The sequence below is a fragment of the Lynx rufus genome, unplaced genomic scaffold (genome assembly GCF_022079265.1).
Source record: "Lynx rufus isolate CCGP_SWC_20201006 ecotype Redwood Valley unplaced genomic scaffold, mLynRuf1.p SCAF_18, whole genome shotgun sequence".
NCBI classification, from domain to species: Eukaryota; Metazoa; Chordata; class Mammalia; order Carnivora; family Felidae; genus Lynx; species Lynx rufus.
This window is the reverse complement of record NW_025814832.1, coordinates 29958642-29986125: the sequence shown is the minus strand read 5'-3', so window position 1 is coordinate 29986125 and position 27484 is coordinate 29958642. Positions and strand designations below refer to the sequence as shown.

Genomic DNA, 27484 nt, shown 5'->3' with positions numbered 1-27484 from the left:
TTCATGCCAGCCTGGCGCTCTAACTCCCGGACGTGGCCAATAGGTGAAGGAGAAGGGGGCTGGCTTGGGGCAGGAGTGGGGACCAAAGTCAGGGCATTTGGCTGAAGAGTCTAGCCAGGAACCTCCTCTCTGCGGCGTGGGGGGAGGGGAGGGAGCCAGCCCAAACTCTTCCCTTCACAAAAATGTAAGAAGTGAGCAAGTCTCCAGCCTGAGCACAGCAGGACCCTCAGAGGAGGGGTGGGGAGAGACAGCGGCCTCTGGGACAGGCCATGCCCCCTCCACACACACTCCCATCCAGCTCTAATGGGTATTTCGTCTATCCCCTGGGGCCCCAGGGGTCCCCTGCCCTTCCTCTGGAGCTGGCCTCCCAGGAATCCACATGTCCTTTAGGGCCATTCAGACAGGAGTGGCTCAAGGGTTCCTGGATCCCTTGCTGGTACCTCCAGGCTACACCTCAGTTGTGGAGTGTGGACAGGCTTTCAAGGGAGATGACCCACACGGTCTTTGCTCCTGGGGAGGGGCCGCGGGGGGCTTCAGGGCTGGCGACCGTGAGGACCTCGTGGCCTCACGGTGGGTTGTGGCAACTCGCAATTCATTTGGTCTGGAGAGAGGAGCCCCCTGTTACCTGGAGAGAAAGACACAAAAACAGACTTCAGGTAAGGGCTTTCAAGACATCATTTTAAACCAAGACCAGCCATTTGGACGACTGACCCTCTCCTGGCAGGCCAACGGTCAGGGATGGGGACATTGGCCTAGGGGTTTCCTCCCCATCCCCGGAACTCTAAACCAGACTGCCTCCCCACACCCACCCCTGCCCAGCCATGCAGGGTAAAAGCCATAGACACCAAAAGGGGGCAGCAGCATTTGCTAGGCTTGAGGGATGCCCTGAGAAAGGGATCGGGGCAGGGACGGCCACCAGTGCAGTAGCAGACTTGAGCTCTCCCTGACAGCTTTTGAACGCGACAACTCTCCTTCCATGGGAGTCACCTAGTCCCCAGGCTCTAGAGCCACACAGACCGGGGATCAAGCAGCAGCAGGCCCTTGGGGTGAGCCGCTCAAACCCTCTGAGCCTCCACTTGCTCCCCTGGAAAATGGGGGTGATATAGCCCCTGCACCCAGGAGCTGGGGAGGACTCAATTAAGGGACACATGCAGCGGTATCTCCAGCACCCAGTAGATGGGAGGGCTCAAAACATCCGGGCTCTGATTACTATGACTACTGGATCTCAACTGTCCTAAGACACCCATTTGGGGGCATTTTGATTATCTCCAAAGTCAAGGTGCATTTTACATTAGCTGTGATAAGAAGGCCTCCTCCCTTGTCATGAAACTGGCAGCTTCGTTTTCAGAATTGGGGGTAAACAAATTCAGTGGGACCTCTTGTAATGGATGGGGACTTAGATTTTATGAAATACGGTATTGACCCCCCCCCCCACATTCCCGAAAAGGCAGATCCCACCCCCAAGGCCTTCTGACCCCTCTTCCCATCCCCCAAAGCCCAGGACACTCACAACTCTGTGTCCTCCAGAGCAGGCGGGCGTTCCAGCGCCTGCCTCCTCCTCCTCACGGCCCCCAGAATCTTCTTGCGGGGCCCCAGGGGGACGCTGATGCTGCGGAGGTCAAGGTCGGAGCACAGCATCAGCGCTTCGAGGTCAATCTTCTCCTGCCGCAGGAGGGAGGCGAAGTCGTCCATGTGCAGAGAGGCCAGGAAGGTGTCCAGCGGGCTCGTCTCGGGCTCCAGGTCCTCATCCAGGCCCAGGTCCAGCTCGTCCCAGGGCAGCTCCTCCCCGCAGCTGCGGTCCTGCAGGCTGTTGGCACTGCCCAGGCTGTCGTCGTCCAGGCTGGGGGAGCTCTGCAGCCGGCCTCGCGGCGCGCCCCCGCCGTCCAGCGCCGCGTCCTCGCGGCCCAGCCCGTGCAGCCCGCTGGTCACGTAGTTCCGGCGGAACACCATGGTGCCCAGGCCGGGCCGCGTAAACAGGGAGTCGTGGCCTGAGTCGGTGCTGACCTCCGAGTGGGCAGGCTCGGCCGCCAGCGTGGCACGGGAGACGCTGTCCTCGTCCGAGAGGAACATGTCCCGGAGCGGGGAGCGGCCCCACTCCTTGGGGTTGGCGTAGGTGCCCTGGCGCACGAACATCACGTCGCTGCCCAGCTGCAGGCCCGAGAGCGAGCGCACGCTCTTGCGGCCGTCCTCGGAGATCTTGAAGGTGCCCTCGCCGCCCTGCTTGCGCCGCTCCAGCTTCCGCTGGATCTTGGCCTTGCCCCTGGCCGTGCCGTGCAGCGTGGCCTGCGAGTAGGGCAGGTGGCTGCCCAGCGCCAGGTGCTGCAGCCGGCGGCTCAGGGTGCTGGACGTGAGGCTGGAGAAGCTGAGCGTGTCCGACCGCTCGGCCAGCTCGCGCCGGTAGCGCCGCTCCATGCGCTCGTGGTGCTTGCGCTGCATCTTGGCGCACTCGCGGATGCGCCGCTCCGCCTCGCGGAAGGCCTTGTCCTTCAGCTTGCCCACCAGCTTGGGGTTGAGGCTGCTCTGCTTGGCCGCGATGGAGTCCAGGTAGCGCACGCACTCCATGTGGCCCTTCATGGCGGCCATGTCCAGCGGCGTGTGGTAGTCGTTGTCCAGGCACCAGATGTTGGCCCCGAAGGACACCAGGAAGGAGAGGCAGTGCAGGTGGCCATTGGAAGCTGCCAGGTGCAGGGGCGTGTTGCCCCAGATGTCACACTTGTCGGGGTCACCCCTGCAGGGAGGACACGCGAGGAAGGGTGATGAGCCAACACCATTTGGGGCGGGCAGGCGGCACTGGCTGCAGGTGTAGGGAGCTCCCGGCCCGTGTGGGCCGCCCCACGGGCACCCCGGCGGGACCCGAGGGCCCCGAGAGGTCTCCTCTGACTCGGGAGACACCAGGCAGACCTAGACAGAGCCCGGGGGGGGGGGGGGGGGGCGGGGGGAGTGGCCCCAGACTCGCAAGGGGCGGGGCGACAGAAAAGGCGGGGCCGGGGCGGGGCCTTCCCCAAGAGAACTGATGGCTGGGAATCTCAGGGGATAAATATTTGATGCCCAGAGAGACAGGAGTGAATTATTCATGGAGCCCAGTGGGGAGCTGGCCCAGAGAGGTGGTGGGCCAGGGCGAGTCTGGGTCTCTAGGCAGGCGTGGTGGTGAGTGTGGCTGCGGGTGCAGGGTGCCCACAAAAGAGGAGGAGAGGGTGATGGGTGCTGAGCCTGAGCCCTGGGTGAGTGTGTGTGAGAGTGTGTGCCTGGGCGTCGGCGGGCACGGCCACGTCTGCAGGGAGCAGGGCCAGGCCTGGCAAGGCTGCGTGTGAGAGCAGGTGTCGGGTCTTGGCCTGGGCTGGGAGGGGAGTGTGGGGGCAGCCAGGTCGGAAGGGAGGAGGAGGTGAGTCTGCAACCTGGGCCCAGCAGCCATCCCTTCCCGGGGCTGCCCCGTCTTTGGGAGCCCTGTCAGGCAGGCTGGCTTGGGCCTGCCCAGGGGACCCACCCAGCACCCTCCAATCCCCTCCACCACCAGACCGTGCCCCCTTGGGCATGCTCCGGCTGGCTTCTCCAAGCGCTCCCCTCCCGCAGGGGCCTAGCTCACACTAATGAGGCCACGAGGCCACCCCGCAAGGCTGGAGGAAGAATCACCCCCTTGTCTCAACAGTTCCCCCCAGACACACACAACCCTCTCCACGCTTCTCCTACTGGTGCCAAGTCCTGCAGGACAATGTGGCAAGGAGCTGCTTGGCATCTGGCCCATACCCCTTCCAACACCAACCCTTGCTGTCTGTAGGAGTTTGGGGACTTGGTGCACCGGGAAGCCACCGTTTTCCCCTCCTCCCATGGACCTCTCTGATGGCAGGAGCAGGACGGCAGGATCGCTGTGTGCTCTCTTGGTGTGGGAAGGGGCCGGTCTTGGCTTCTTGGAACACGGCTTAGCTGCCTGGTGTCAGGGGCTGTTCCCACCTGCTGCCCGCCTGAGGAGCGGGGCCTCGGAGGGAGGTCAAGGGGGCTCCCCAGCCACCACACCCCACCCACCACATGTTCAGGCCACAGGCCAGCATCGGGCACCAGGGCCAGCTGGGCCCCTTTTGTCTCCACCGTGATTTCCCAGGGCCTGAGATGCTCCTAGTAACCCTCCTGGGGCACGTCTTCCACTCCTTTTCCCTGGCCAGGCGGCCCAGGTGTCCAGTTCAACCAGGTGACCTCTCTGTAGAAAACCGTGGAGGCTTGGGAAGTTGTCCACGGTGTCATTCAGCCCCGGGAGCCCACGTCAGCAGCCCTGGACCCCGAATTCCTTAATCGCTACCTTCAAACCACTTCCTTGGCTCTGACACCTGGACTCTATGCCCACTCTTCCCCCCAAACAACTCCTAAGGGGGGGAGAGGGAGGCCGTCATGGGGGAGGGGCACAGAGGGAGTTAATGAGGTGGCTGTGTGGAGTGACATTTGGTGCTGTGGACAGTGCCCATAAATCCCGAGAATGAGCTGGGAGAGAGCTGTGTGAGCCCTGGCCTGCAGGGAGGTGCAGCACCGGCTGGGGGGGGGGGTTGCCCTTTGGACCCCAGGCCCTCCCGAGTCAGGAGCCTGTCCTGCCACCACTTCTGCCCCTTCTCTCCCATCCCCACTCTTGCTTCCAGGGGTGACCCAACCCAGGAAATCTCTCCCACCTTCCCCTCACTCTGCAACCCCTCCCGCAATCGTGGGCCCCCAAATCCCAGTCGCTGCCCTCCTAGCCCCACATCCAGGTCACCAGGGTCACATGCCTCAAGTTGTGCCCCCTCCCACCACCGCGAGGCTCCAAGCTTCCACCTTAGCGTCCGTAGAGAAGAGGGTGGCTCAGAGGAGTGGGGGGAAGGTACCTTGGAGTCTTGGGGACTGCGTCTCAGGGTCTGGGAGGGGGCCCAGGACTCTCTTCTCCCTCCACCACCCCCTCCACCACCGGGCTTAGGCAGGGCCAGAGTGGGTACTCACCCTCGGCTCACGATGAGACGCAGGGACTCCAGGTTGCCATGGTAGGCAGCCCAGAGGGTGGGAGTCATCCCATCCTCGTCGGGGGCGTTCAGCTCCTTCCTGGTGGCCTCTTTGAGGAGCTCCAGGTAGCCGTCCCGGGCCGCCCGGTGGTACTGGTCGTTCATGGCGCCTGACTTGGACGGGGAGGGCAGGGGGCACCAGGAAATGCCCCCCCGCGGGGAGGGCGGAGGGGTTAGGGCTGAGGCATGGGGTTGGGGGAGGGGGCCGGGCAGGGGCCGGGCCGCCAGCCCCCGCTGCCGCAGACGCAGGTTGCGGAGCGCCGGGAGCCGCCGCTACTCCGACATCTGAGCCGCTCGCCCCGGGAGGGAGGGGGGAGAAGGATCTCCCGCGGCCTGGGGAGCCGCCCCCGGGCGGCCCCTGGGTCCTAAACACCCTGCTCCCGAGCGCGCAGGAGTGACCCACGCGAGGCCCTGCCCTGTTCCAAAAGTGGTCACCTCAGCACCCCGCCCCATGAGGCCTAGTCTGCGGACAGTCCGGAGTCTGTCGTCACGGGAGCCCCCGCTCTGGGGCTCCCGATGTCTCCACCCGTCAAAGGGACGGGCCAAGGGCTGGAGAGGGGTGTCCGAGGGCAGTCTGGATCGCTAGGACAGCGGGCCTAGGAGGGGTCTGAGGACTGACCCCCAGACGGCGAGAAGCACCCTGCGTCCCGGCTGCCACCACCGCCACCGCCCCCCCACCGCGGGGTCGGGGAGCCGCTCTCCAGTAGGGGGCGCTGGAAGACTGGACGCGGACTCCGCGCGCCTCTGGCGAACTTGATACCCAAACCCGGCTTGCGGCTTCCAGCCGAGCAGAAGACTCCGGGGAGGGATAGAGGAAGTAGGAACTTGGACCACTGTGGGGGTGTCAGGGAAAGGGGCACTGGGGTCCCGATCTTGGGGCAGCAACAGAGGGGCGCGAAGGTATAGGGCGCGCCGGGGCTGGGAGGGCGTCCGGGCGCCTGTGAGCCCTCGGGGCGTGTATCGAGCATCATCAGTGCTCGGGGCTCTGGGCGGCCGGGGTCGCGGAGCCCGAGGGCGCGGTGGGCGCCCGGGGCGGGGTGCCCTCTGGGTGTCGCAGTGCGGGGCTGCGCCCGAGCCATGCCTCTCCGAGGTGACGGGACGGCGGGGGCGGGGGAGGGGGGCGCCTCTTAACGGGTAAATATAAATCTTACCTTATCTGGCTCCCGCGCGCTCTTCCCTAAATTCAGCTCGGAGAAAAGATGGATCATGTGAGTGGGGCTGAGAGATTTATGGAGCTGAGCTCCCGCGGCTGTAAATCACCCTGCCCTCCCCGGTATAAAGCGCCCGTCCAGCCCGCTGTGGGAAAGAGGAGACGCTCGCCACCCCCTGACCCCCAGCTCAGCGCGGGCTCCCGGCCCAGCCAGGTGGGTGCCCGGACCAGACAGAAAACGGATTGGGGAGTGGGGAGTGGGGACTTAGGACGGGGTCCGACGGGGCTGCCCGCCGCCGCCTTTCTTTCCCTCTGCCCTCGAGCCAGAGACCCGAAGGGTCGCAGAGCCCTCGGGGTTGACCCGGGGTCCTGTTCGCTCCTCCTCCACAGTGACCCCCTCCAACCTCGCCCAGTCGCCCCTGCCATGTCCGAAGAGCTGGCCCAGGGACCCAAGGAGAGCCCGCCGGCGCCGAGGGCAGGCTCCCGCGAGGTGTGGAAGAAGGGCGGCCGCCTGCTGTCGGTGCTGCTGGCCGTGAACGTGCTGCTCCTTGCCTGCACGCTCATCAGCGGCGGCGCCTTCAACAAGGTAGCGGTGTACGACACGGACGTGTTCGCGCTGCTCACCACCATGATGCTGCTCGCCTCCCTCTGGACCCTCTTCTACCTCCTCCGGACCGTGCGCTGTCCCAACGCCGTCCCCTACCGGGACGCGCACGCCGGCCCCATCTGGCTTCGAGGTGCCAGGGGAGGTGGTGGGGGGAGGAAGTGGGAGGCAGGCGGGGAGCCAGAGGCTGGGACTCTCAGAGGAACTGTGGAGTCCGCGTCAAGGTAGGGGGCTGGGAAGTCCCTCCCCTCCGCCCCCCACACACGCACACGCCCGGGGACTAGATGTGGCTGAGAATGCCATGGGCTGCCGTTGTGAGAGAAGAGGAAGAGAAAGAATCTTGGAAGAAGACTGAAGTGAGGGGTGGGAGGGAATTTCTCCGCCCTTTCTAAAGATTGAAAGAGGGTGGTCATGGGAGAGCCTTTGATGGACAGCAGAGAACAAACGCCAGCTGTAGCTGAAAGACCCCCACATAGGGCCCTTCTTCCTCCAATCTGTGCAACCCCAAAGAGATAGCGGCTCATTAGGATACCCATCCATCCACTCACTCGATCCTATAGTCATCCTTCCATCCACCCATTCATCTTTCCATCCATCCATTTATCCATCCATCCATCCATCCATCCATCCATCGTCCAACCATCCATCCATCCATCCATCGTCCAACCATCCACCCAGCCAGCCAGCCATCTATCCATCCCCTCACCCACCCCATTCATCTGTCCCTTGATCCTCCCACATGCCCCACTCATTCTTCCATTCACCCAACCATCCAACCCACTACCCATCTAGCCATCCATTGCCAGATCTATAAACCATTGCCTCTGACCCATCCCCCACCCCTCACTCCCAGGCGGGCTGGTGCTGTTTGGGATCTGCACTCTCGTCATGGATGTCTTCAAGACTGGCTACTACTCCAGTTTCTTTGAGTGCCAGTCAGCCATCAAGATCCTGCACCCTCTCACCCAGGCTGTGTTTGTCATCGTCCAGGTGGGTGGGAAGAGTGTTCCTGAGTGTGGTGGAAGGAGCCAGCATCTGGCATGAGGTCAGGAGATCTCCACTCCTCTTCGACCCTGAGCAATCAAATAAGGTGGGGATAGGACTGTAGTGTGTATCCTATGAGTGCATAAATCCGGAAGCACTTGGAAATGAAGTAATATCCAAATGTGAGCTCCTACTTAGGGGTCTTGTGATTTCATTTCAACCTAAGCAGTGACAATATCAACCTCTAGGATGTCTGGGTTGTGGCAGCTGCCATGTCTCCTAGAACCTGGCTTGCCCTCCCTGGGTGCCGGTAGAGGGCATCATTCTCAGCCCAGGGTCTCGCTGTGGGCATGGCCTGTTTGGCCTCAGCTACTGCCCATATGTTCTCTATTTGTTCAGGAAATAGGGTTCAAACAAGTTCAAGTATATATTTTTTTATTTGTTGCATAAATAACACTGAAAGGTCTCATGATTGAGCTGAGGCAGGACTGGTCTTACATGGGACCAGATCAGATAGATCCCAGCCCTGTATCATGACCAGAATGACCACATGTAGGGTTCCATCTCCTGAAACATCACCCCTGCTGTGCAGATTTCCACAGTTCAACATACTTATGACTTTGGTACTTATATAGTTTTACTCTTTTACATTTTATGGGTTTGAAGGGTACTCGGGTAAAATGAAATTACAGATACCCCCACATCAACAAATACCATGACGAGGATTTATTGGCAACCAGGTGAGAGCAAGCATTTCAAGGAAACAAAGGACAGAGGTGGGGCAGGGGATGTTGACCCCCAAAATGCCAAGAGTTTACAGGTAACAGTTTGCAGACTGTGAAAGAACACGAGAACTATTTTATATAAACTGTTCCATAGAAAGAAAGAAAGCTCCCAACTCCTTTTGTAAAAACTTGGTAAGCTAGTATGGGGGGTTCTTGAGGTAGAGAGAACATTCTGCTGGGTTTGGACATGGGAACTCCAGAGTTTAGCCCATCTGCAGAGTGAGTGACCTCCCCCCCCCCCCGCTCTCTCTCAACAGACTTACTTTCTCTGGGTCTCCGCTAAGGACTGTATTCACGTCCACCTGGATCTGACCCGGTGAGTCCCTGCTCCACAGCTCAATGCCCATCTGGCTTGAGAGATGAGGACTTTCCAACCTGGGGCATGGGGTCTACTTTCTGCCTCCTGGGTGTGGTTTCAACCAAGGCCCCTTTGCTTCACCAGCAAGATTTCCACCATTTTGTCCTGTGCTGTGTGTACTGTGTATATGTGTGTGCCTGTGTGTTTTGGTGGGATGGGTTGTGTGGTAAATTATATGTGCTTTCCTCTAGAAGAGGGAGCAGCAGTGGCCTGAGCCTCTGAACCCCTTCCCCGCCCCACGCCCTCTCTTGGGTAGCCTCCTGGCCAGACTTAGAGTGCCTTCCAAACTCGACTTCTCTGTTCACACAGGGGCCTGACAGCTTTCTTGCTTCCCGGCATCATCTCCTAGTCTAGCTCCCCAGTTCTCCATCTGCCCCAGGGACCCACGAGGGGCCAGACTCCCACTGGCCTCTTTGCTCCCCCTCCCCAAACAGGTGTGGTCTCATGTTCACCCTCACCACCAACCTAGCCATCTGGATGGCGGCCGTGGTGGACGAGTCCGTGCACCAGACTCACTCCTATGACAGTTCCCACAGCAACACCAGCCACCACCGCTTCGCTCCTGACCGTGAGTGTTCACTCCAGATTAACCCTGGTCTGGGACTTCTAGGCCTTGGGTTGGATGCTTGTGCACCAGGACAGTCAGTCTCCCTTGCCCTCCCAAGCGAGGAGAGCCTCCCCTCCTCCAGGCTCCATACAGGCGTAGGTGACACCTGAGGGAGGGTGTCAGGGGGCATCTTCTCATTCTGGAGGATGCGGCCTTGGCCCCATGGTTCGGGTCTCCATTCCACCAAAGACTTGGGCTCCAGAATGAAAAGGCAAGGGTGATCCAAGTGGAGAGAAGGGAAGGGAGGCAGAGTTGGCTTGATGGCAGAAGCATGGGCTAGAGTCTGTCAAGAAGAAGCTAGAAAGAATAATCACAACGACAATAGTGACATTTTACTGACTCTGTATGTCAGGTGCTGTGCTAAGTATCCTAGACACTTGATCTTACTTAACCCTCACAACTTCCCAATGAGATGGGCACTGTTATTATTCCCATTTTACAGATACAGAAAGTAAGGCATAGAAGGTTAAATAGTTTACCCAAGGTCACAGAGCTTGAAATTGGAGAACTAGTGTTGAGATCCATCTTTGCTTTGAACCAATATGCTATACTGAGGAAAAATAGGGTCCATAGGCCCCCTGGTCCTAGTTCTCTCGACTTCTGTAGGGTCTCCCACCAACCAGGACCAGACTAGATGACTAGGTCCATCTGGACTTTGCCTGAACACACACACGCACACAGACGCGCGCGTACGCGTGCACACACACACACACACACAGGATGGAAGGGTCCAGGAACGGAAAGCCTAGAGGAGAGCCCAGCCCAGCAAGACTGATAAAGGGCCACCTTGCACATACAGAGAGTTCCTGAGGATGGTTTAAAACAACCCGGAGAGGTGGCCAACTTAACATACTGGGGCCCCGGGGGTGCAGAGAGGCGCATTAGAAAGGTATCTACCCAGGCGTTGGGAGGTAGGTCAATAGCTCTGCCCTCACAGCCATACTTTATTTATGTGAGCCTCAGTTTCTGCACCTGCAAAACCAGCGGGCATAGTTCTGGGGATTGAAAGAGATGTTTGCCAAGATCCAAGGCATTCTATAAAGTGCACTCTGGACACGGCAAGGTTCTTATAGATGGGCTGCAAACCAAAATGAGGGGAGGTCACAGGAGACTCCCGGGCAAAGCAGCTCACATTCTGGGCTGAGTCGGATGTTGGGGAGAGCTGCGAGGAAGCTTGAACTTTCGGGGTTCCCAGGAGGGCCACCATCTCTCAGGACCAGAACTCTCCTATGCTGGGGAGCCAGGGGTGATTACTAGTCGGGAAGGATCGGAAATGTTTGCCTAAAGGACAAAGGGCAGTTCTGCAGTACAGATGTGTGTTCATCGAGCGCCAGCTACTATTGTTTACTGACATCTCTGGCACATAGTAGACGCTCAATAAATACCTGGTACAATGAATGACCATGCCAGGCCCAGTGCAGGTGTTTGGGATAAGGTGGTGAACATGTCCAACTGTGATTCCACCCTAACAAAAGTCACAGTCGAAAGGTGAGGCTCTTCCGGTGGGGTGCCTCCAGGAAGGCGGGAGGGCAGTCCAGCTCTGTGCCCCTCTCTCCACAGCGGAGCGTGCAGGCGGCTCGGTGGGAGGAGACTGTCCGTGCAACACAGCCGTCTGCCAGATCTTCCAGCAGGGTTACCTCTACCTGTATCCCTTTAACATTGAGTACAGCCTCTTTGCTTCCACCATGCTGTATGTCATGTGGAAGAATGTGGGCAGGCTGCTGGCCTCCTCCGCCCATGGCCACGGCCACACCCCGTCCCGGATCAGCCTCTTCCGGGAGACCTTTTTCGCTGGCCCAATCCTGGGCCTGATGCTCTTTGTGGTGGGGCTGGCCGTCTTCATCATCTACGAGGTCCAAGTGAGTGGGGAGGGGGGCCGCACCCAGCAGGCCCTGGTCATCTATTACAGCTTCAACATCATCTGTCTGGGCCTCATGACCTTGGTCAGCCTGAGTGGCTCAGTCATCTACCGTTTTGATCGCCGGGCCATGGATCACCATAAGAACCCCACTCGAACCCTGGACGTGGCGCTGTTGATGGGTGCCGCCCTGGGTCAATACGCTATTTCCTACTACTCTATTGTAGCCGTGGTGGTGGGTGCACCCAGGGACCTACTCGGGGGGCTCAACCTAGCCCATGCTCTGCTCATGATTGCCCAGCACACCTTCCAGAATGTGTTCATCATCGAGAGCCTCCACCGGGGACCACCCGGGGTTGAGCCTCGTGATACCACCCCCAAGGAGCCCTGCCGTGGCCTGACCTTTGCCAACCTGGATGCCCTCCACACCTTGCCTGCCTGCCCATCCACCCCCAGGCTGGTTGGTCCCAGCCCAGAGGGCCCTCAGGAAGCAGTGGCCATCATCTTGGCCCCCAGGGGACACTGGAGACGCCGGTGCCTGAAGGACATTTCTCTGTTTCTCCTGCTTTGCAATGTCATCGTGAGTAACTGAGGGTCGGGGTTGGGTGGAGAGATGGGGATGGGCTGGGGGGAAGAGAAGGCCAAGGAAGGATGTTCTTCCAGGCTTATTCACTCGGCCTTCTCTGTCTTGCCCCCAGCCCACTCGAAAACACTAAAGCTCTCTAGGAGAAAAAGAGGTTCAGAGAGGGTCAGATGCAGCCCCCAGGCAAACAGCATCTCAGAGCAGAGAGGGAAAATGAAATCCCAGCCTTCTGGTGTCTGGGCTGCAGATGGAACTGGAGGGGCCCCGGGAAATGCTGGCAGGGGGGCTGGGTGGAGGTGAGAGGGAGCTGTGATGTGGAGTGGGGGTGCCCTCACCCCTAGGTAGAAGGTGTGACTTCTCCTGGGAACTTGTGACCAGCCTGTTTCTCAGGATAATTGGAGCAGCATCAAGAAGTAGCAGAGACCAGCATAAGTGCGAGCAGTCTCAGCAGAGCGCAGCTGCGGGCTGGCCTGGAAGGGGGGGTGTTCACAACAGCGCCCCCTCGCTGCTAATTCAGCAAAACCCCTTACTAAGAGAAACTCCTGTGTTAGCAACAGACTCCACTCCAGGGCAGAAACACTCTCCATGAAGGCACACCCTGATCAGGAAATACCCCTCGTGTGGCTATACCCTAATAGAGAAATACTCCAGTATGGATCTATTCCCCAGGAGGGAAAGTTCTCATATGTAAACATGTACTCGTGAGAGCACATCCCACATAAAGAACACGTCTTCTGAAGCTTCATTCGATATAAAAATGGCCCTCTCAGCTGCAACCTCCAACAGAATAAGATCCCTAATATACAAACACCCTTCATGTGGGTCTATCCCGATGTTGGGCACATCTCCAGAGTGATTCCACGCCAGTGCACGCTATGGAAAATATACCAACAGGCCTGCCTTGGGTGCTTTCTCAGTGTGTCCCCACTGTGAATACTTCCCAACCAGCAGATAATCTGTTAAAGAAAAAAAAAGAAGAAGAAGAAGAAGGAAAAGAGTGATCACCAATCTTTGACCCTCCAGTAAAAGCAATAAGGTTCAAAACCTCCTTGTATCTTGGGCCAACCTGGAAGCCCGCCCCCAGCCTGGCCCCGCCCTCACCTTCCATCCCCAGGTCCCAACTGCAGGCTGAGAACCACCTTCTGGGAGGCTGTTTTTCTCCAGGTATCTGTTCCTGGGTCAACTCTAGGAACATCGTCTCCAACCCCTTCATTTCGCATGACCCAAAGAGGCTCAGAAAGGGGCTGTGTGTGTCCAAGGGCACAGTGAACTGGGGTTGAAGAGGGTGGGGCTGGCCCAGAAGCCCTCATTCTTTGCCTCACCCCAACCGTCTGAGCTCCAGCCAGAGAGGAAGCATGATTCCAGCTTTCACATCCTCACAGACCTGGGAAAGGGGTGGAGCTGGAGAACAGAGATCATGGAGGGTGGTGGGGGGTACACTTCTGGGTGGATCCTGACACACCCCCTCCCCCGCCCTGAGCCTGTCTGGTTCCACCAACACCGGGCATACATCTCTCCAGGGCAGAGCTGCTGATTTAGCCATTTGTACCAAATTCTCACATCATCTATTTTCCCCACCTCCGCATCTCACAAATGAGCCATAATGACAGGGTAGATGTGATCACAGGGGGAGCCCCAGCCTGGGGGTGGGCAAATTCAGTTGGCTGCATTTCCTGAGCTGCTTAAGTAAGTGCCAGGTCCTACCCAAGACGCCAAAGGTCCCCACTCACCAACACCCAGCCCTTGCCGTCCAACAAACTGGAGGGCTGGGACCCCCATCTTGCCACTCCCCTGCCCCAGCAAAGCCCACAGAAATGACCCTCAAGGCCAGCTGGGCCAGGTCCTGATGCGCCCCTCTCTCCGCACAGCTGTGGATCATGCCTGCCTTCGGAGCCCGTCCTCACTTCAGCAACACTGTGGAAGTGGACTTCTATGGCTACTCGCTCTGGGCAGCCATCGTCAACATCTGCCTGCCTTTCGGCATCTTCTACCGTATGCACGCTGTCTCCAGCCTGCTGGAGGTCTACGTGTTGTCTTGAAGCCCCCAAGAGAGACACGCAGGGGTGGGGCTTGGCTTGTGTGTCTATTCAGAGACCCCGCCCCCCCCAGGAGAGAACCCCAGGCTGGCAGTCACTGTGCCACATTACCACCCATTCCCACTGGCCCCAGGGTAGAATTTTCACAAAAGTTATTTTTCCAGGATGAGTTTTTAAATCATAGTCAGGACATACCCACCCACCCCAGCAGGACCCTGGGGTATGGAGTGACCAGGGAAGGGAGACCTCTCCCCACAGTATCTAGGACCAGGCAAGATCTGCAAGTGTCCGTGGCTCTGGTGCCACCCCTAATCCCAGCCTTGTGGCCTGGCCGGGACTGCTGCCTGGAGCTGGAACCACCTGCAGTTTGCCCCTCCGCCCCCCACTTCTTGCCTCAGCTTCCCTGTCTGAGCTGATTGCCAGAGAGGCTCTTGTGGGTCAGAGCTGGAAGGAACCCCGGAGATTCTCAAGTGTCAAGCTTTTCAGTGGGTGAACCAAGTGTGAGTTATAGACTGGCTACAGACCAGTACCTGGGTGCCTGGGAGGGGCTGGACGGGGTACCCAGGCTGCCGTCTTCCTCTTCCCCTTATTCTCGAATGACAAATACATTTGTTTATGTGTTCCGTGAGGCATGAAAGGTTAGGAAGGACCGACCTGGTCAATTACCATTTTACAAAGAAAGTAACAGAGGCCCAGAGAGGCAAAGTGACTTGCCCAAGGTCACAGAGCCTTTCCGCTAAGCATAATGATTTTCAAACAGCAGAACTTCTTTTTCCTCAAATAAAATATTTCAGGAACCCAAGTTTATAGCATAAACAGGGCTGTTCTAGTTTAAAAGGTGTCGGGGGACACAGAACCTTACAACAGGGCCTTCTCTTACCCACCACTCCGACTCCATGGGCTTCTAATCTAGGAAAGGCATAGGTAGATTTAGCAGGATGAGAACATGAGGAAGTCAGGCAGACAGAGATTGAAAAGAAGACCCTGCCAGCTAGAAGAGGGGGAAGATTCGGTGTCCAGCCACAGCGAGGTGAAGGGGGACAGGCTAGAGGGGCCGAAGGGTCACTTCGGTGACCACTTCGGTGGACAGCGGTGGGGGCTGGGGCGTGGGGAGCGTGGGGGCAGAAGCACGTAGAACACAGGGAGCTTAAGAGGAAGCCGCGCCCGGACTCTGCCCGCAGAATGAGATGGGCAGGTCTCAGAGGCTGCAGGAGGAGTGAGGAGGGCCAGAGGGAGCGGCTGCCCCCCACCCCACCCGCCTCCTGTGGGTTGGAATGAGGTCTCTTCTGCCCCAAGTTCACGTTCGACTTAGGGAGACAGAGTGGAGTGGCGAGGTTGCTGCAAGACCGCACCCCTACCAGGTGCTGGGTGGGGTACAGGAAAAGGCGACACCAAACCTGGGAGGGGGGGGGTCCAGTCTGTTCCCTGCTTGGCTGCCTAGGAAAGTGTGGCTTGAGCCCCGCAGGGCCTTTGCCGAGGCCTAATGGCCTAAGGACGGTGCACCCCAGTCCACCCCGGAGGCGGGCGGCCGCGGGTCCTCTGACCCTGAGGCCCTAAGCCCGCACGGCCTCCGGCCCCGCCCGCCCGCCTAGCTGCCTCGCTATTGGCTGCACCGTCTGGGAGCCCCTGGCTGGGTAATTAACGAAGGATTAATGAGATCCCCAAAGTCAACAGAAAAATCGATGGGCCACGGAGCCTGAGCAGCGGCTGCGCAGTCCCGCAGGGGAGGGCGTCGGGGGCATCGGTGCGGGCCCGGGGGCCTCACCTGGACTGAAGATCCGCGCTGCGCCGGCAGTCGGTCAGCCGGGGCGATGCCAGCCCAGGCCTCAGGTAAGGCTCCCGGCGGCGGCGCCAGGCCCCGGAGCTCCCTTCGACTGCCGGCGGGACTTCCCGGGCGGGCCCATCCTTGACACTTACACCTGCTTCGGGTTCAAGGACTAGGGTCTGTAGGGGTAAGGGAGGGAGGGCGGGATGACTAGGGGGAGGCCAACCCCTGGCGACCCGAGAACCAACCCTTCTCTCTCCCGCACCCCACCCAACCCTGGCTCCGCTGCCCACCTTCTTTCCGCGAATAGGGGGCACACAAAAGTCAGCAGGGCGGGCCCCACCCTAGCCGGTCTGGGGGCGCACAGCCAAAAGTGGGTGCTGAGGCCAGGAAGAATCAAAACCCAGGATGGCTGGGTCAAGGGCTGTGGGGTTGGGGCTGCCTGGACATCTGGTCTGAGGTATATGTGTAGCGGCTGCCCCGGGCACCGCAGTCCCTCGAGTGGCTCAGAGAGAAACCCCCAAAGCTGGTCCTGCGGCTCCGGGCCAGGCGCCACGCCCCGACGGCTCCGCGGCTTTCATCATCACCTGTCTCTGATCGCGACCCACAAACCAGTTTGGTGTCCGGGCCCTCCCTTGGACTGGCGTCGCGCCAAGGGACGTGCCAGAGGGCGGCGGATTCCTCCTTGTCAGTCCTGGGTGCCCTAGCCTCTTTCCCGCGCCCCCCGCTTGTCCCACCCTGGCACCCTCCCCGCCGCAGACCGAATTCGACCACTTCCAGGACTCCCTCTAGCGGCCGTTGGAGGGTAGGATTTGGGGGTGGGGAGGGCAGGGAAGGGGACCCTGAAGAGAGAGGACCTGGAACCTTGTCCTGGAATGTCCCCTCTAGGCCTGCAGTCCAAGCAAAAACCACCCCTGACATTTACCAGTAATCCTGACCCTTCCAGCCTCTCCAGGACCTCGACAGAACTGAAAGGAAAGACACAGATAACTAACACTGAGAGTTTTCTGTGTGCCAGACACGGCTCTACATGCATTTACACGCATTAAATCATTTAATTTTCACGAAACCCCGATGAGGTAGGCATTATGCATTAAGTGCTTCATTTATTCGTTCAAGAAATCTTTACTGAGTATCTTCTATGCACCAGGTACTATTCCGTAGTTTGTACATCCATTTTACATATGAGGAAACTGAGGCACAGAGAGTCTCAGTAGCTTATCCAAGATCACAGAGATAGTAAGTGCCAGAATTGGGCTTGTTAGGCTCTACTGCCCTGGGAAGATGAGGGACATTGTGGGGAAGGCAAGAAGAAGGAGTCAGGGTTGGGACAAAAGGAGCAGGGAGGTGTCCCTGTGAGTCTCATGCTTGCTCAACTTGGAGGACAGATAAAGATTATCTCTAAAGTCTCTGGGATTGGGTCCGGATGGAAAGCATTTAATGGGAAGGGTCTCTGTCCATGGCTGTGGTGCTGAAAGCTCCCCCAGAAAATGGCAGAGTCGGTCAGCAAGAGCAGCGTGCCTGTGATAGGTTTGGAGGGTTCGAGTTCAGCAGGACCTGGTCCCTGCCCTGGAGGCTCTCCTGGCCTTGAGGGGGTCCAGCCATGCCCACAGCGCCTCACCAGACAGTGCACATGCACTCCCAATAGATGCTTGGGCAGGGAAAGAATGCTTCCCGGGAGAGGTTCTTAAGGTAGGTGGAGAAGATGGGCAAGAGCCATTGGTGGAAGGTAACAGGTGAGGCAGAGGAACAGCAGCCTCCAGAAGTGATGGGGGGAGGGGTGTGGGAAGCCACACAAGGATGGATGGAGCCTTGGAGCCTTCTGGCTGGGCCTGGATCGACATGGGGAGTAGGTGTCCAGAGTGTGATGAGGGGGCTGGACAGGGAGAGGGCAAAAGACGACAGAGGGGACTGGGAAAGGGGGACAAAATCATTTGTAGAATCTTGAATAAAGGACCAAGTGTTATTATTCTATTTGCCGTAACAGAACCACAGAAGGTACGGATATTGAGCAAAGAGCACATGGGAGCCTGGGGGTTTGGAAAGGCTGTCTTTTAGAGCCAAATGTGGTGAGGGTCTTCTGGTGGTTACAGAGAGGGAAAAGCTGAAGCTCCTGAAGCTGAGTTAAAGGGTAGAGACAGAGCAAAGAGCAGTGAGTTAGAAGAGAATGAGCATGACAGGTGATGCCCCAGGGGGCCCATGGGGCACCTAGCGTAGACTTGGCCTGGGGCTCAGGGAAGGCTGCTTAGAGGAGATGGGGTTCTGCTCTAAGCTGCAGTCAGCCAAAGGGCAAGGGGGTGGGCATTATGGGCAAAAGGCGGCGTGGGCAGACGGGGTGGTGAACAAAAGCAGGCACATTCTGGGAGCTACAGCAGGATGACACAGTCCGTGGCAGGCAGTGGGGTCTAAGGACAGTGCTAGAGAGCTAAGTCAAGGCCAGACCAGGAAGCAAAAGCAGCTAGCCTCCAAGCCTGTACTAAACATGCACTGTAAGTTTTCATTTTGAAAGGCAGTGCAGGCCGTGCTAGATAGTTTGGACTTTATACTGAGGGCAATTGTCTTATTTTTATTTTTATTTCTTTAGTTCCATTGTAATTAACCTACAGTGTTATATTAGTTTCAGATGTCCAAATAGTGATTCAACAACTCTATACATTCAGCAGTGCTCGTCACAGTAGCTGTACTCTTAATCCCCATCACCTATTTCACCCATTCCCCCCACCCACCTCCCCTCTGTAACCACCAATTTGTTCTCTACATTTAAGAGTCTAATTTTTCATTTGTCTCCTTTTTGCTTTATCTGTTTTGTTTCGTAAATTCCATATATGAGTGAGATCTTACGGTATTTGTCTTTCTCTGATTGACTCATTTCCCCTCAGCAATTGGGAACCTTGGCGGGCTTACGGTAGGGGAGAGGCACAGTGGGTAGGGAGACCAGTGCAGGAGAGAGCAGAAGAGGCCCTGAACTAGGGTAGAGGTTGAGGTCAAGAAAAATCTAAGGGAGGGGCGCCTAGGTGACTCAGTCGTTGAGCATCCGACTTTGGTTCAGGTCATGATCTCACAGTTCGTGGGTTCGAGCCCCATGTTGGGCTCTGTGCTGACAGCTCAGAGCCTGGAGCTTGCTTCAGATTCTGTGTCTCCCTCTCTCTCCCTGCCCCTCCCTTGCTTGTGCTCTCTCTCTCTCTCTCTGTCAAAAATAAATAAACATTTAAAAGTTTTTTAATAAGCATTAAAATGTTTTAATAAAAATAATAAAATAAAACAGTAAGTAAAGAAAGAACAATCTAAGAGAGGTTTGCAGGCTGGAATGGACAGGCTTAGACCTGAGAGGTTGATAGGGGAGAGGCGAGGAGGGTACCTGGCTACCTGCTGGGAGAGGTGGGAATGGAGAGGCCTCTGACTGAGGTAGTTAAGAAGCAGACCTCCTGCCCGCCTGGAGGATGGGGACAGAGAGCACTTGGCACCCCGAGCCCAGAGTACCAGGGATGTGGGCAGTGGCAGCACCAAGGGAGAGCTTCAGAGATGGCCGGGGATGGCGAGAGGGCCTCCCGGGTCAGCTCAGGAGAAGCCTTCCACGGGGACGGCACCCGGAACCACCAGGCCATCCTCGCTGTCTAGTGTAGCTTCAGCCCCACAAGGAATGAGTACCCAAAGGGCCCACCGGGGATCATGCTGGACTCCCAGCCTGTCCCGTGTTCACAGCGGATATTGAAAGTCAATCCCAGAACTTTGCCCCTAAATCTTAATGTGCTTTAAAATTACTTTCAATCCCATAAAAAAATGTGCCTTTAAAAACTAGAGCATTGGGGGGGCGCCTGAGTGGCTCAGTCAGTTAAGCGTCCGACTTCAGCTCAGGTCACAATCTCGCGGTCCGTGAGTTCGAGCCCCGCGTCGGGCTCTGGGCTGATGGCTCAGAGCCTGGAGCCTGCTTCCGATTCTGTGTCTCCCTCTCTCTCTCTGCCCCTCCCCCGTTCATGCTCTGTCTCTCTCTGTCTCAAAAAATAAATAAATAAATAAACGTTTTTTAAAAAAAAAAAAAAACTAGAGCATTGGGGCACCTGGGTGGCTCCGTCGATTAAACGTCCAACTCTTGGTTCAGACTCAGGTTTGTGAGTTTGAGCCCCACATATGGCTCTGTGCTGACAGTGCAGATGCTATTTGGGGTTGTCTCTCTCTCCCTCTCTCTCTGCCCCTCTCCTGCTCACACACACACACACACACACACACACTCTCTCTCAAAATAAATAAATAAGCTTTAAAAAAAATTACAAAATAGAAACTAGAGTGTTAAACCACTCCCAATCCTAGTACCCTACTCCCTTCCCTAGAAGAAACTCCTATTGTGAATCCGGTGGATGTCTTCTAGACTTTTATTCTTTTTTTGATGTTTATGTATTTATTTTGGAGAGAAGGAGGGAGGGAGGAGCAGACAGAGCGGGAGAGAGAGAATCCCAAGCAGGCTCTGCACTGTCAGCACAGAGCCCGACCTGGGGCTTGCTCGCACGAACTGTGAGATCAGAACCTGAGCCGAAATCGAGAGTCAGATGTTTAACCAACTGAGCCACCCTGGCGCCCCCCCTCTAGACTTTCAAAAGTAATTTTATATGTACACATATACATCCATAATCAAGTATCACTTCAAATCACATTCTTTCCCACCAACCTCACACTCAGCCTCAGGATCCTTCTCAACACATTGTAGGCAAACATCACCCAGCTAATCAAAGTCAGAACAAGAGAGGACACCTTCTTGCTCTCCCTGCCTGCCAGAGGGAAATTCCTCCCAGAAGTCAACAGAACACCATCTGCCATTTAGTGGTGACGAGTCACAAAATGTCCAGTGGCCAGACATTATGCAGATGCCCCTGGCTCCCTTGACAGAGTTATTTTCCGTCTTCAGATCAGGCACTGAGGCAGAAAGTGGGATAACCTTGCAGGGCGTTGGGAGGGAGGTATTCCTCAAGCCAGTCGAAATAATCCCTATCTTTATTTGGAGCGCAAAGGATTCCCATATCCCCTGGCTTGTTTTTTGTTTTTTGTTTTTATTTTAGAGAGAGAGAGCACAAGCAGGGGAGAAGGGCGGAGGGAGAGAGAATCCTAAGCAGGTTCCACACTCAGCACGGAGCCCGACGTGGGGCTTGATCCCACGGCCCTGGGATCATGACCCGAGCCAAAATCGAGAGCCAGATACTCAACTGACTGAGCCACCCCTGGTCTGTGTGAACCTCCTCAGGTCCGGTAAAGTAGACAAGGAAGCTGCTATTATTTCCAGTTGCATAGCTTGCCCTAGGTCACACAGCAGTTAAGGGCAGGGGTAGAATGAAACCAGGAAAGCCTGGCAGCCAACCAGGACCCTGTGTCCCCAGCCCCTTCTCAGCCTGCATCCATGGCCTCTCCAGAAGCACAGAAGACTGGAGCGGCCCCGGCCGAGGAGAACCAAGTCGGCACGGGGGCCGAGAAAATGGGAGCTCCTGCCCCCCCGTACCAGAAGTCCTGGCTGGCGCGGCATTTCTCACTGCTGCGGAGAGACAGGCAGGCCCAGAAGGCAGGGCAGCTCTTCTCGGGGCTCCTGGCCCTCAATGTGGTGTTCCTGGGTGGAGCCTTCATCTGTAGCATGATCTTCAACAACGTGGCTGTCACGCTGGGCGACGTGTGGATCCTGCTGGCCGCCCTGAAGGCCCTGTCCCTTCTCTGGCTCCTCTATTATGCCACCTGCACCACCCGCCACACACACGCCATGCTCTTCCGGGACCCTCATGCAGGATCCATTTGGGTGCGGGGTGAGTGTTGGGGCACGGGGTGGCCGGAGAGGGGTGGGGAGGGAGAGCCGGGCCCAGGGAAGGCGCCAACGGCCACCTGGCCCGGCCAGGCTCCCTGGTGCTCTTCGGCAGCTGTGCCGTCTGCCTGAACGTCTTCCGAGTGGGCTACGACGTGAGCCACATCCACTGCAAGTCGCAGCTGGAACTCATCTTCCCCGTCATCGAGATTGTCTTCATCGGCGCCCAGGTGACAGGCCTCTCCCGTCCCCATGCCGCATGCACACACACACCCCGACCATGCCTAGGCGCAGCTAGCAGGGCCTAGCATATGTGCACACGGGCCGCAGCCCCCCACTAATGCCTGCCTCCACATACCCACGTCCACGCACAGCTACGTGTACCTGCATCACTGAAATGCAGACCCCTATAAATACACCTGCCTGTGCATACTTGCGTATCCCTAAATCCACACCCCCCAGGAATACAGAGCTACTCTTAGGAACCAACATCACTCACACTCCTGAGTCCCTGTCCTGTGCCGGGCATTGTGCTGGCCGTTTCTTTGCATCATCCCGTCCATTTCCCCGATAAGTAGGCATTCCCCTAAGAGGTGGGCATTTTAGCCCCATTTTAGAGATGAGGAGACTGAGCCTCTGAGATATTTTGCCACTGGCCCAGGACGACACAGCAAGGGAACGGCAGAGCCAGGATTCCAATCCAGATGTCCTCACTGTCACTTCCATTGTACATACACACAAGCAACTGGGGCACATACCCCACGCTCCCGCCACCCCTGCCCCCAGCCCCTGGGCTCAAGGCCCCATCTCTTTCAGACCTGGGTGCTCTGGAAACACTGTAAGGACTGTGTTCAGGTCCAGACCAATTTCACTAGGTAAGATGGGGTACCTTCTCTCCCTCCAGCCCCTGGGGCTCCCTGTCCCCTGCCAGTGCCTGCTCCCACAGCTTCCTTGGACAGGGTGTCCCTGGGGTGGCACGTCGGTCCGGGAAGGGGTCCCAAGGGGCCTCTAGGGCTGCCTCTCCTGAAGTCCTAATGCCAGATGGGATCTGGCTTTGGGAGAGAGCTGTCTCCCCCAAGGCAGTGATGGTGAGGGCGGAGCACGCGGGAGCCAGCCAGGCTGTGTGGACAGAGTGTGGCACCTCCTCCAGGTGTGGCCTGATGCTGACCCTGGCCACAAACCTGCTGCTGTGGGTTCTGGCTGTCACCAACGACTCCATGCACCGTGAGATCAAGGCTGAGCTCAGCGCCCTTGTGGAAAACTTCTCAGGTACAGAGGAGACATGATCCCCCAGCCCCCAATGCACACACACACACACACACACTCGCACGCACGTGCACATTCCCTCCCAGAGTGGGAGCAAACTCTGGATCGTTACACGCTGGTCCTCGTCCTGCCCCGTCGGTGCTGGCCCCGTGCAGCCCGGCTCCAGGCATCTAGCTGTCACCTTAGCTAGCCACAAATCCTGGCTGAGCTACTCGCTGATAAGCCCAGGTATGCGCCCCACCCCTAGCATTCGCATTTTACTTGCAAGAAACTAAAAAGGCTTCAGCACTGAAAGGAACGGATGTCTTCCTAACACAGTTGTGGATCCCCGGACATATCAGGAGAGACAGAAGATTTCTGGGCAGAAGGCCCTCCTCCCGCAGATTGTTCCATGACCAGTCCCCTACCTGTACAGTCTGCCCTTAGAGGCTACATCCCACACACCTACATGGGGGTTTCAGCCACACCTGTATGTGTAAAGCACACCCCCCCCAGGTGGCATCACAATCCTGACCTGTGTACAGCCAAGCCTTCCCAGCACATTCATGCATTTGCACCCCCGCTGCAAAAATCCCAGCCTGCCTATGGACTGCGGACATTCTTTAGACTCAGATACATTTTTCAGAAGAGCTGTGCTGAGAATTTTTGACAAGTGACACCACGGATTCTTTTAGTAAAAGTCAAACATACAGATGAGTAAAAAAACGGGATATACCCATCACCTAGAGGTAATCATTATTAACACGTTGCTATAATTTCAGTGTTTTGCCGAATTACATCATGGAGATCACAGCATTTCATCTCAAAACATTTTCATGCACATCTCTTTAAAATAAGTATATTTCCCTCCACTACCACAATGTTATAATTTCTTTTAATTTTTTTAATGTTTATTTATTTTTTGAGAGAGAGAGAGAGAGTGCAAGCAGGGGAGGGGCAGGGAGAGAGGGAGACACAGAATCCGAAGCAGGCTCCAGGCTCTGAGCTGTCAGCACAGAGCCTGATGTGGGGCTCAAACCCACGAACCATGAGAAATGACCCGAGCCGGATCATAACGTCTAACAGAATTCCTCAACATGATCCCTATCCTCTCCATCGACCTGTTCAGCTTTCCCCAACCAGCCTGTGAAATGTCTCCTACGATGCTGTGTTCAAATATGGTTCCGTCTCTTACGTCTCTGTTTTCCTAACGGCATTGGGGTTTGTCAGGCTGCTTCCTAGTGGTGGCGTTTGACTTGTCCTCCTCTTCCCTGCTCAGCCGGCCACCTGGAAGTATGGACCAAAGCCTCGATCAGATCCAGGTTAAACGCTTTGGACACTGGCATTCCACAGTTGATGCTGTGAGCTTGGCGAGGGACCTCATCACGAGGCAAGCTGTCTGATTGCCCCACAGAGCATGTAGCCGAGGGTTCAGATGCAGCAGCCAGATCCTCCTGTTGTAAAGTCATAGACTTCCCCTCGTGCCCGAGAAGTAATCTGTTGAGGTGACATTTGGCCCCAAAGACATGATGTGTCCTTACAAAAGCTTGGCTCCTGAAGTCTGAAATCCCTCTGTAAAGAAACGGCCATCCCGCGGTTTCTGATTTCTGTCTCTGGACCTCAGTTTCCAAGTCTGGAAAATGGGTGCCATACTCCCGGAGTGTGGGACTGACCGGTGCGGCCGGTTTCCTCAGAACGAGGTCCACCTGAACAACTATCCCTTCCCACCCTGCCCCCTCCCAGGCAATGACACCAACACCTGCGTGTGCCTCAATGCCACGGTGTGCGAGGTCTTCCAGAAGGGCTATCTGATGCTCTACCCCTTCAGCACCGAGTACTGCCTCATCTGCTGTGCCGTGCTCTTTGTCATGTGGAAGAACGTGGGCCGCCGCCTGGCACCCCACGCGGGTGCCCACCCCGGCACGCCTCCCTTCCACCTGCACGGGGCCATCTTCGGGCCACTGCTTGGCCTGCTGGCCCTGGTGGCAGGCGTGTGCGTCTTCGTGCTCTTCCAGATCGAAGCAAGTGGCCTCGCCATCGCACGCCAATACTTCATCCTCTACTATGCCTTCTACGTAGCCGTGCTGCCCGCCATGAGCCTGGCGTGCTTGGCGGGCACGGCCATCCACGGGCTGGAGGAGCGAGAGCTGGACACGCTCAAGAACCCCACCCGCAGCCTGGACGTGGTGCTGCTGATGGGCGCGGCGCTGGGCCAGATGGGCATCGCCTACTTTTCCATCGTGGCCATCGTGGCCACTCGCCCCCACGAGCTGCTCAACCGCCTCATCCTGGCCTACTCGCTGCTGATTATCTTGCAGCACATCGCCCAGAACCTCTTCATCATCGAGGGCCTGCATCGGCGTCCGCTCTGGGAGACGGCAGGGAAGCAGGAGGCCGAGCTGCCCCGCCGGGGCTCCCTGCTGGAGCTGGGCCAGGACCTGCGGCGGGCCTCGCTGGCCTACATCCGCTCCTACAGCCACCTCAACTGGAAGCGGCGGGCGCTCAAGGAGATCTGTCTCTTCCTCATCCTCTGCAATCTCACAGTGAGTGGACAGGGCGGGAGCGTGGGGACGGAGCTGCCCGGGTGGCCTCAGGGACCCTCAGGAAGGAAGGAATGGTGCGTTCGTTGAGCATCGACTGTCCCAAGGGCAACGGGCCTGTCCCTTTTTTTTTTTTTTTTTAATTTTTTTTTCAACGTTTATTTATTTTTGGGACAGAGAGAGACAGAGCATGAACGGGGGAGGGGCAGAGAGAGAGGGAGACACAGAATCGGAAACAGGCTCCAGGCTCTGAGCCGTCAGCACAGAGCCCGACGCGGGGCTCGAACTCACGGACTGCGAGATCGTGACCTGGCTGAAGTCGGACGCTTAACCGACTGCGCCACCCAGGCGCCCCCGGGCCTGTCCCTTTTATTGTCAGGGACACATGCACCTTTCCCACCAGCTCCATGCTGAGAGCAGTGTCCCCCAGCTCGCTGTGTAAGGCGCCCGCATGAATGAACGTGCCAAGCATATCGCTAAGTGCTCTTTACAAACATGTGAGATTTCCACCCTCAGGAAGTGTACTGTCCAGCTGGAGAGACACCAGGGGGCCAGTGAGGGAATTGCCAAATAATTGGTCATCCACTGAATTGGGTCAAAGGGCAGAGATCAAGTGCCTGGTTTCCCAAAAGCTCTCTGGGGGAAGGTGTTGACGACGGCTGCTGGCTGTCCGGCAGGCAGCTAAAGTCTCGCGTCCACCTCCCCATGCCGCAGCTCAGCTCCTCACTGAATCATCACAGGAAACCCCTGCAGCAGCCACCGTTACGCACCATCCCTGTCCCCATTTGACAGATGGGGAAACGGAGGCTTAGGGGCAGTGCCGGGACACCCAGGGTCGTTGGAGCGCATGAGGAGCACATTCTAGGCGCACCGTGCTGGAAACACCTCAGGTGGTGAAGCCCCTGACACAGGCCACCATACATCATCACCTGGCCCTACGTACAGTAGGCGTTCAGAGAAGGAAATGTGGGCCCCATGGGCCAAGGAAGGCCTCGTGAAGATTTAATCTGGGTCTTGAGAAAGGGGCAGGATTTGGACAGAAGACAGGACCAGGTGGAGAGAGCGGAGAGTCAAGACTGGCAGAGAAATGGAGCCAGAGCGGAAGAAGGTGGTTGAGGTCAAGGCACAGGGGAGCCCAGAGCAGGTTGGGCCATGGCTGGTGGCAACGTGAGGCCACATGATCCACCTAGAGCTCAGGCTGGCAAGCCAGGGAGGTGGCTATGGTACGGGGTGGGGGATTTGGGGAGGAACGGCTTGCTTTGAAAGCTCAGGGCTGAAGGGATGAAGGGCTGAAGGGTGGGGGGGGGGCGGTGCTAGCAGCTTTTGGGGCCTGCCTCCCCTGGGTGGAGTGCCCGTGGACGCAGAGAGCCCTCTCCCTCACCCAACCCCCTCCTCTCCTCCCCAGTTGTGGATGATGCCCGCGTTTGGTATACACCCGGAGTTTGAGAACGGGCTGGAAAAGGACTTCTATGGCTACCGGACGTGGTTCACCATCGTCAACTTTGGTCTGCCTCTGGGGGTCTTCTACCGTATGCATTCTGTTGGAGGGCTGGTGGAGGTCTACTTGGAGGCCTGAGGGTGCCCAAGGACCCACCCCTGGCAGAACACCAAAGTGCCAAGGCTGGGCAGAGGGTAGCCCAGAGTCTCTGAGCAAACACTCCATTTCAGGGGGACCTAGACCAGACTGGATTCCGCAAAGCCGCCCCCTCCCCCAGATCCTCACCGAGGTGGGAGGCACCGTCTGCAGCCCAAGACCAAGGGCAGAGCCTGGACACTGAGCTTCTGATGCTCACACCCAGGACTGGGCGCATGCCTGCCCCTGTTCACCACCACAATCAGTACAGCCCAGGGACAGCCCAGGAAGCCCCTCACGGCTACTCTCCAGGACAGACAGCTCTAAATGACAGAGTCTGGCGGTGGGGGGGGGGGGGGGCGCGCTGCCACCCAGACTGTTCTCAGGGGTCTGCCTCCTTCTGTGGGGAGGGTACTTGGTTCAAGCTCAGCCCAGGACATTCTAGAAGGTTGCAGCCCAGCCAGCGGGCCTGGCCCTCCCTCCCCACATACCCTGTCTCCTAATGAGCTCATTAATTAGCTACCAGGAAGAGTTCAACAGCTCTCTCCTGCTGCCATAAACCCTGTTTGTTTGATCGATTACATTCAAGCTTCGTGACATTTGTT

The 27484-nt window shown here is 57.5% G+C and overlaps 3 protein-coding genes across 3 annotated transcripts; 2 read left to right on the top strand and 1 right to left on the bottom strand.

Moving 5' to 3' along the window:
- Nucleotides 1-1506: 1506 nt before the first annotated feature.
- Nucleotides 1507-5120, bottom strand: USH1G (USH1 protein network component sans). Its single transcript, XM_047080455.1, has 2 exons — nucleotides 4957-5120; nucleotides 1507-2728 (listed from the first exon to the last, which is right to left on the bottom strand). The coding sequence occupies exons 1-2, from the start codon at nucleotides 5118-5120 to the stop codon at nucleotides 1507-1509; spliced, it is 1386 nt and encodes a 461-aa protein (XP_046936411.1).
- A 1094-nt stretch (nucleotides 5121-6214) lies between these two features.
- Nucleotides 6215-13983, top strand: OTOP2 (otopetrin 2). Its single transcript, XM_047080409.1, has 6 exons — nucleotides 6215-6902; nucleotides 7623-7759; nucleotides 8796-8854; nucleotides 9331-9464; nucleotides 11064-11941; nucleotides 13813-13983. Exons 1-6 carry the CDS (start codon nucleotides 6215-6217, stop codon nucleotides 13981-13983), a joined length of 2067 nt encoding a protein of 688 aa, XP_046936365.1.
- A 5284-nt stretch (nucleotides 13984-19267) lies between these two features.
- Nucleotides 19268-27400, top strand: OTOP3 (otopetrin 3). The gene is made up of 7 exons (XM_047080433.1): nucleotides 19268-19357; nucleotides 21075-21525; nucleotides 21615-21751; nucleotides 22338-22396; nucleotides 22672-22790; nucleotides 24510-25309; nucleotides 26712-27400. The coding sequence occupies exons 1-7, from the start codon at nucleotides 19268-19270 to the stop codon at nucleotides 26880-26882; spliced, it is 1827 nt and encodes a 608-aa protein (XP_046936389.1). The 3' UTR covers nucleotides 26883-27400.
- Nucleotides 27401-27484: the final 84 nt, after the last annotated feature.

What these genes read in the sequence shown, in the direction of transcription:
- USH1G (XM_047080455.1), bottom strand. Translation starts at nt 5,120, where the DNA reads ATGAACGACCAGTACCACCGGGCGGCCCGGGACGGCTACCTGGAGCTC. An exon ending in CGTCTCATCGTGAGCCGAGG is followed by an intron (nt 2,729 to 4,956) that starts GTGAGTACCCAC and finishes TCCTCCCTGCAG; the next exon opens with GGGTGACCCCGACAAGTGTG.
- OTOP2 (XM_047080409.1), top strand. Translation starts at nt 6,215, where the DNA reads ATGGATCATGTGAGTGGGGCTGAGAGATTTATGGAGCTGAGCTCCCGC. An exon ending in CGGCCCCATCTGGCTTCGAG is followed by an intron (nt 6,903 to 7,622) that starts GTGCCAGGGGAG and finishes CCTCACTCCCAG; the next exon opens with GCGGGCTGGTGCTGTTTGGG. An exon ending in CCACCGCTTCGCTCCTGACC is followed by an intron (nt 9,465 to 11,063) that starts GTGAGTGTTCAC and finishes CTCTCTCCACAG; the next exon opens with CGGAGCGTGCAGGCGGCTCG.
- OTOP3 (XM_047080433.1), top strand. Translation starts at nt 19,268, where the DNA reads ATGGCCGGGGATGGCGAGAGGGCCTCCCGGGTCAGCTCAGGAGAAGCC. An exon ending in TTGTCTTCATCGGCGCCCAG is followed by an intron (nt 21,752 to 22,337) that starts GTGACAGGCCTC and finishes CATCTCTTTCAG; the next exon opens with ACCTGGGTGCTCTGGAAACA. An exon ending in CCTTGTGGAAAACTTCTCAG is followed by an intron (nt 22,791 to 24,509) that starts GTACAGAGGAGA and finishes GCCCCCTCCCAG; the next exon opens with GCAATGACACCAACACCTGC.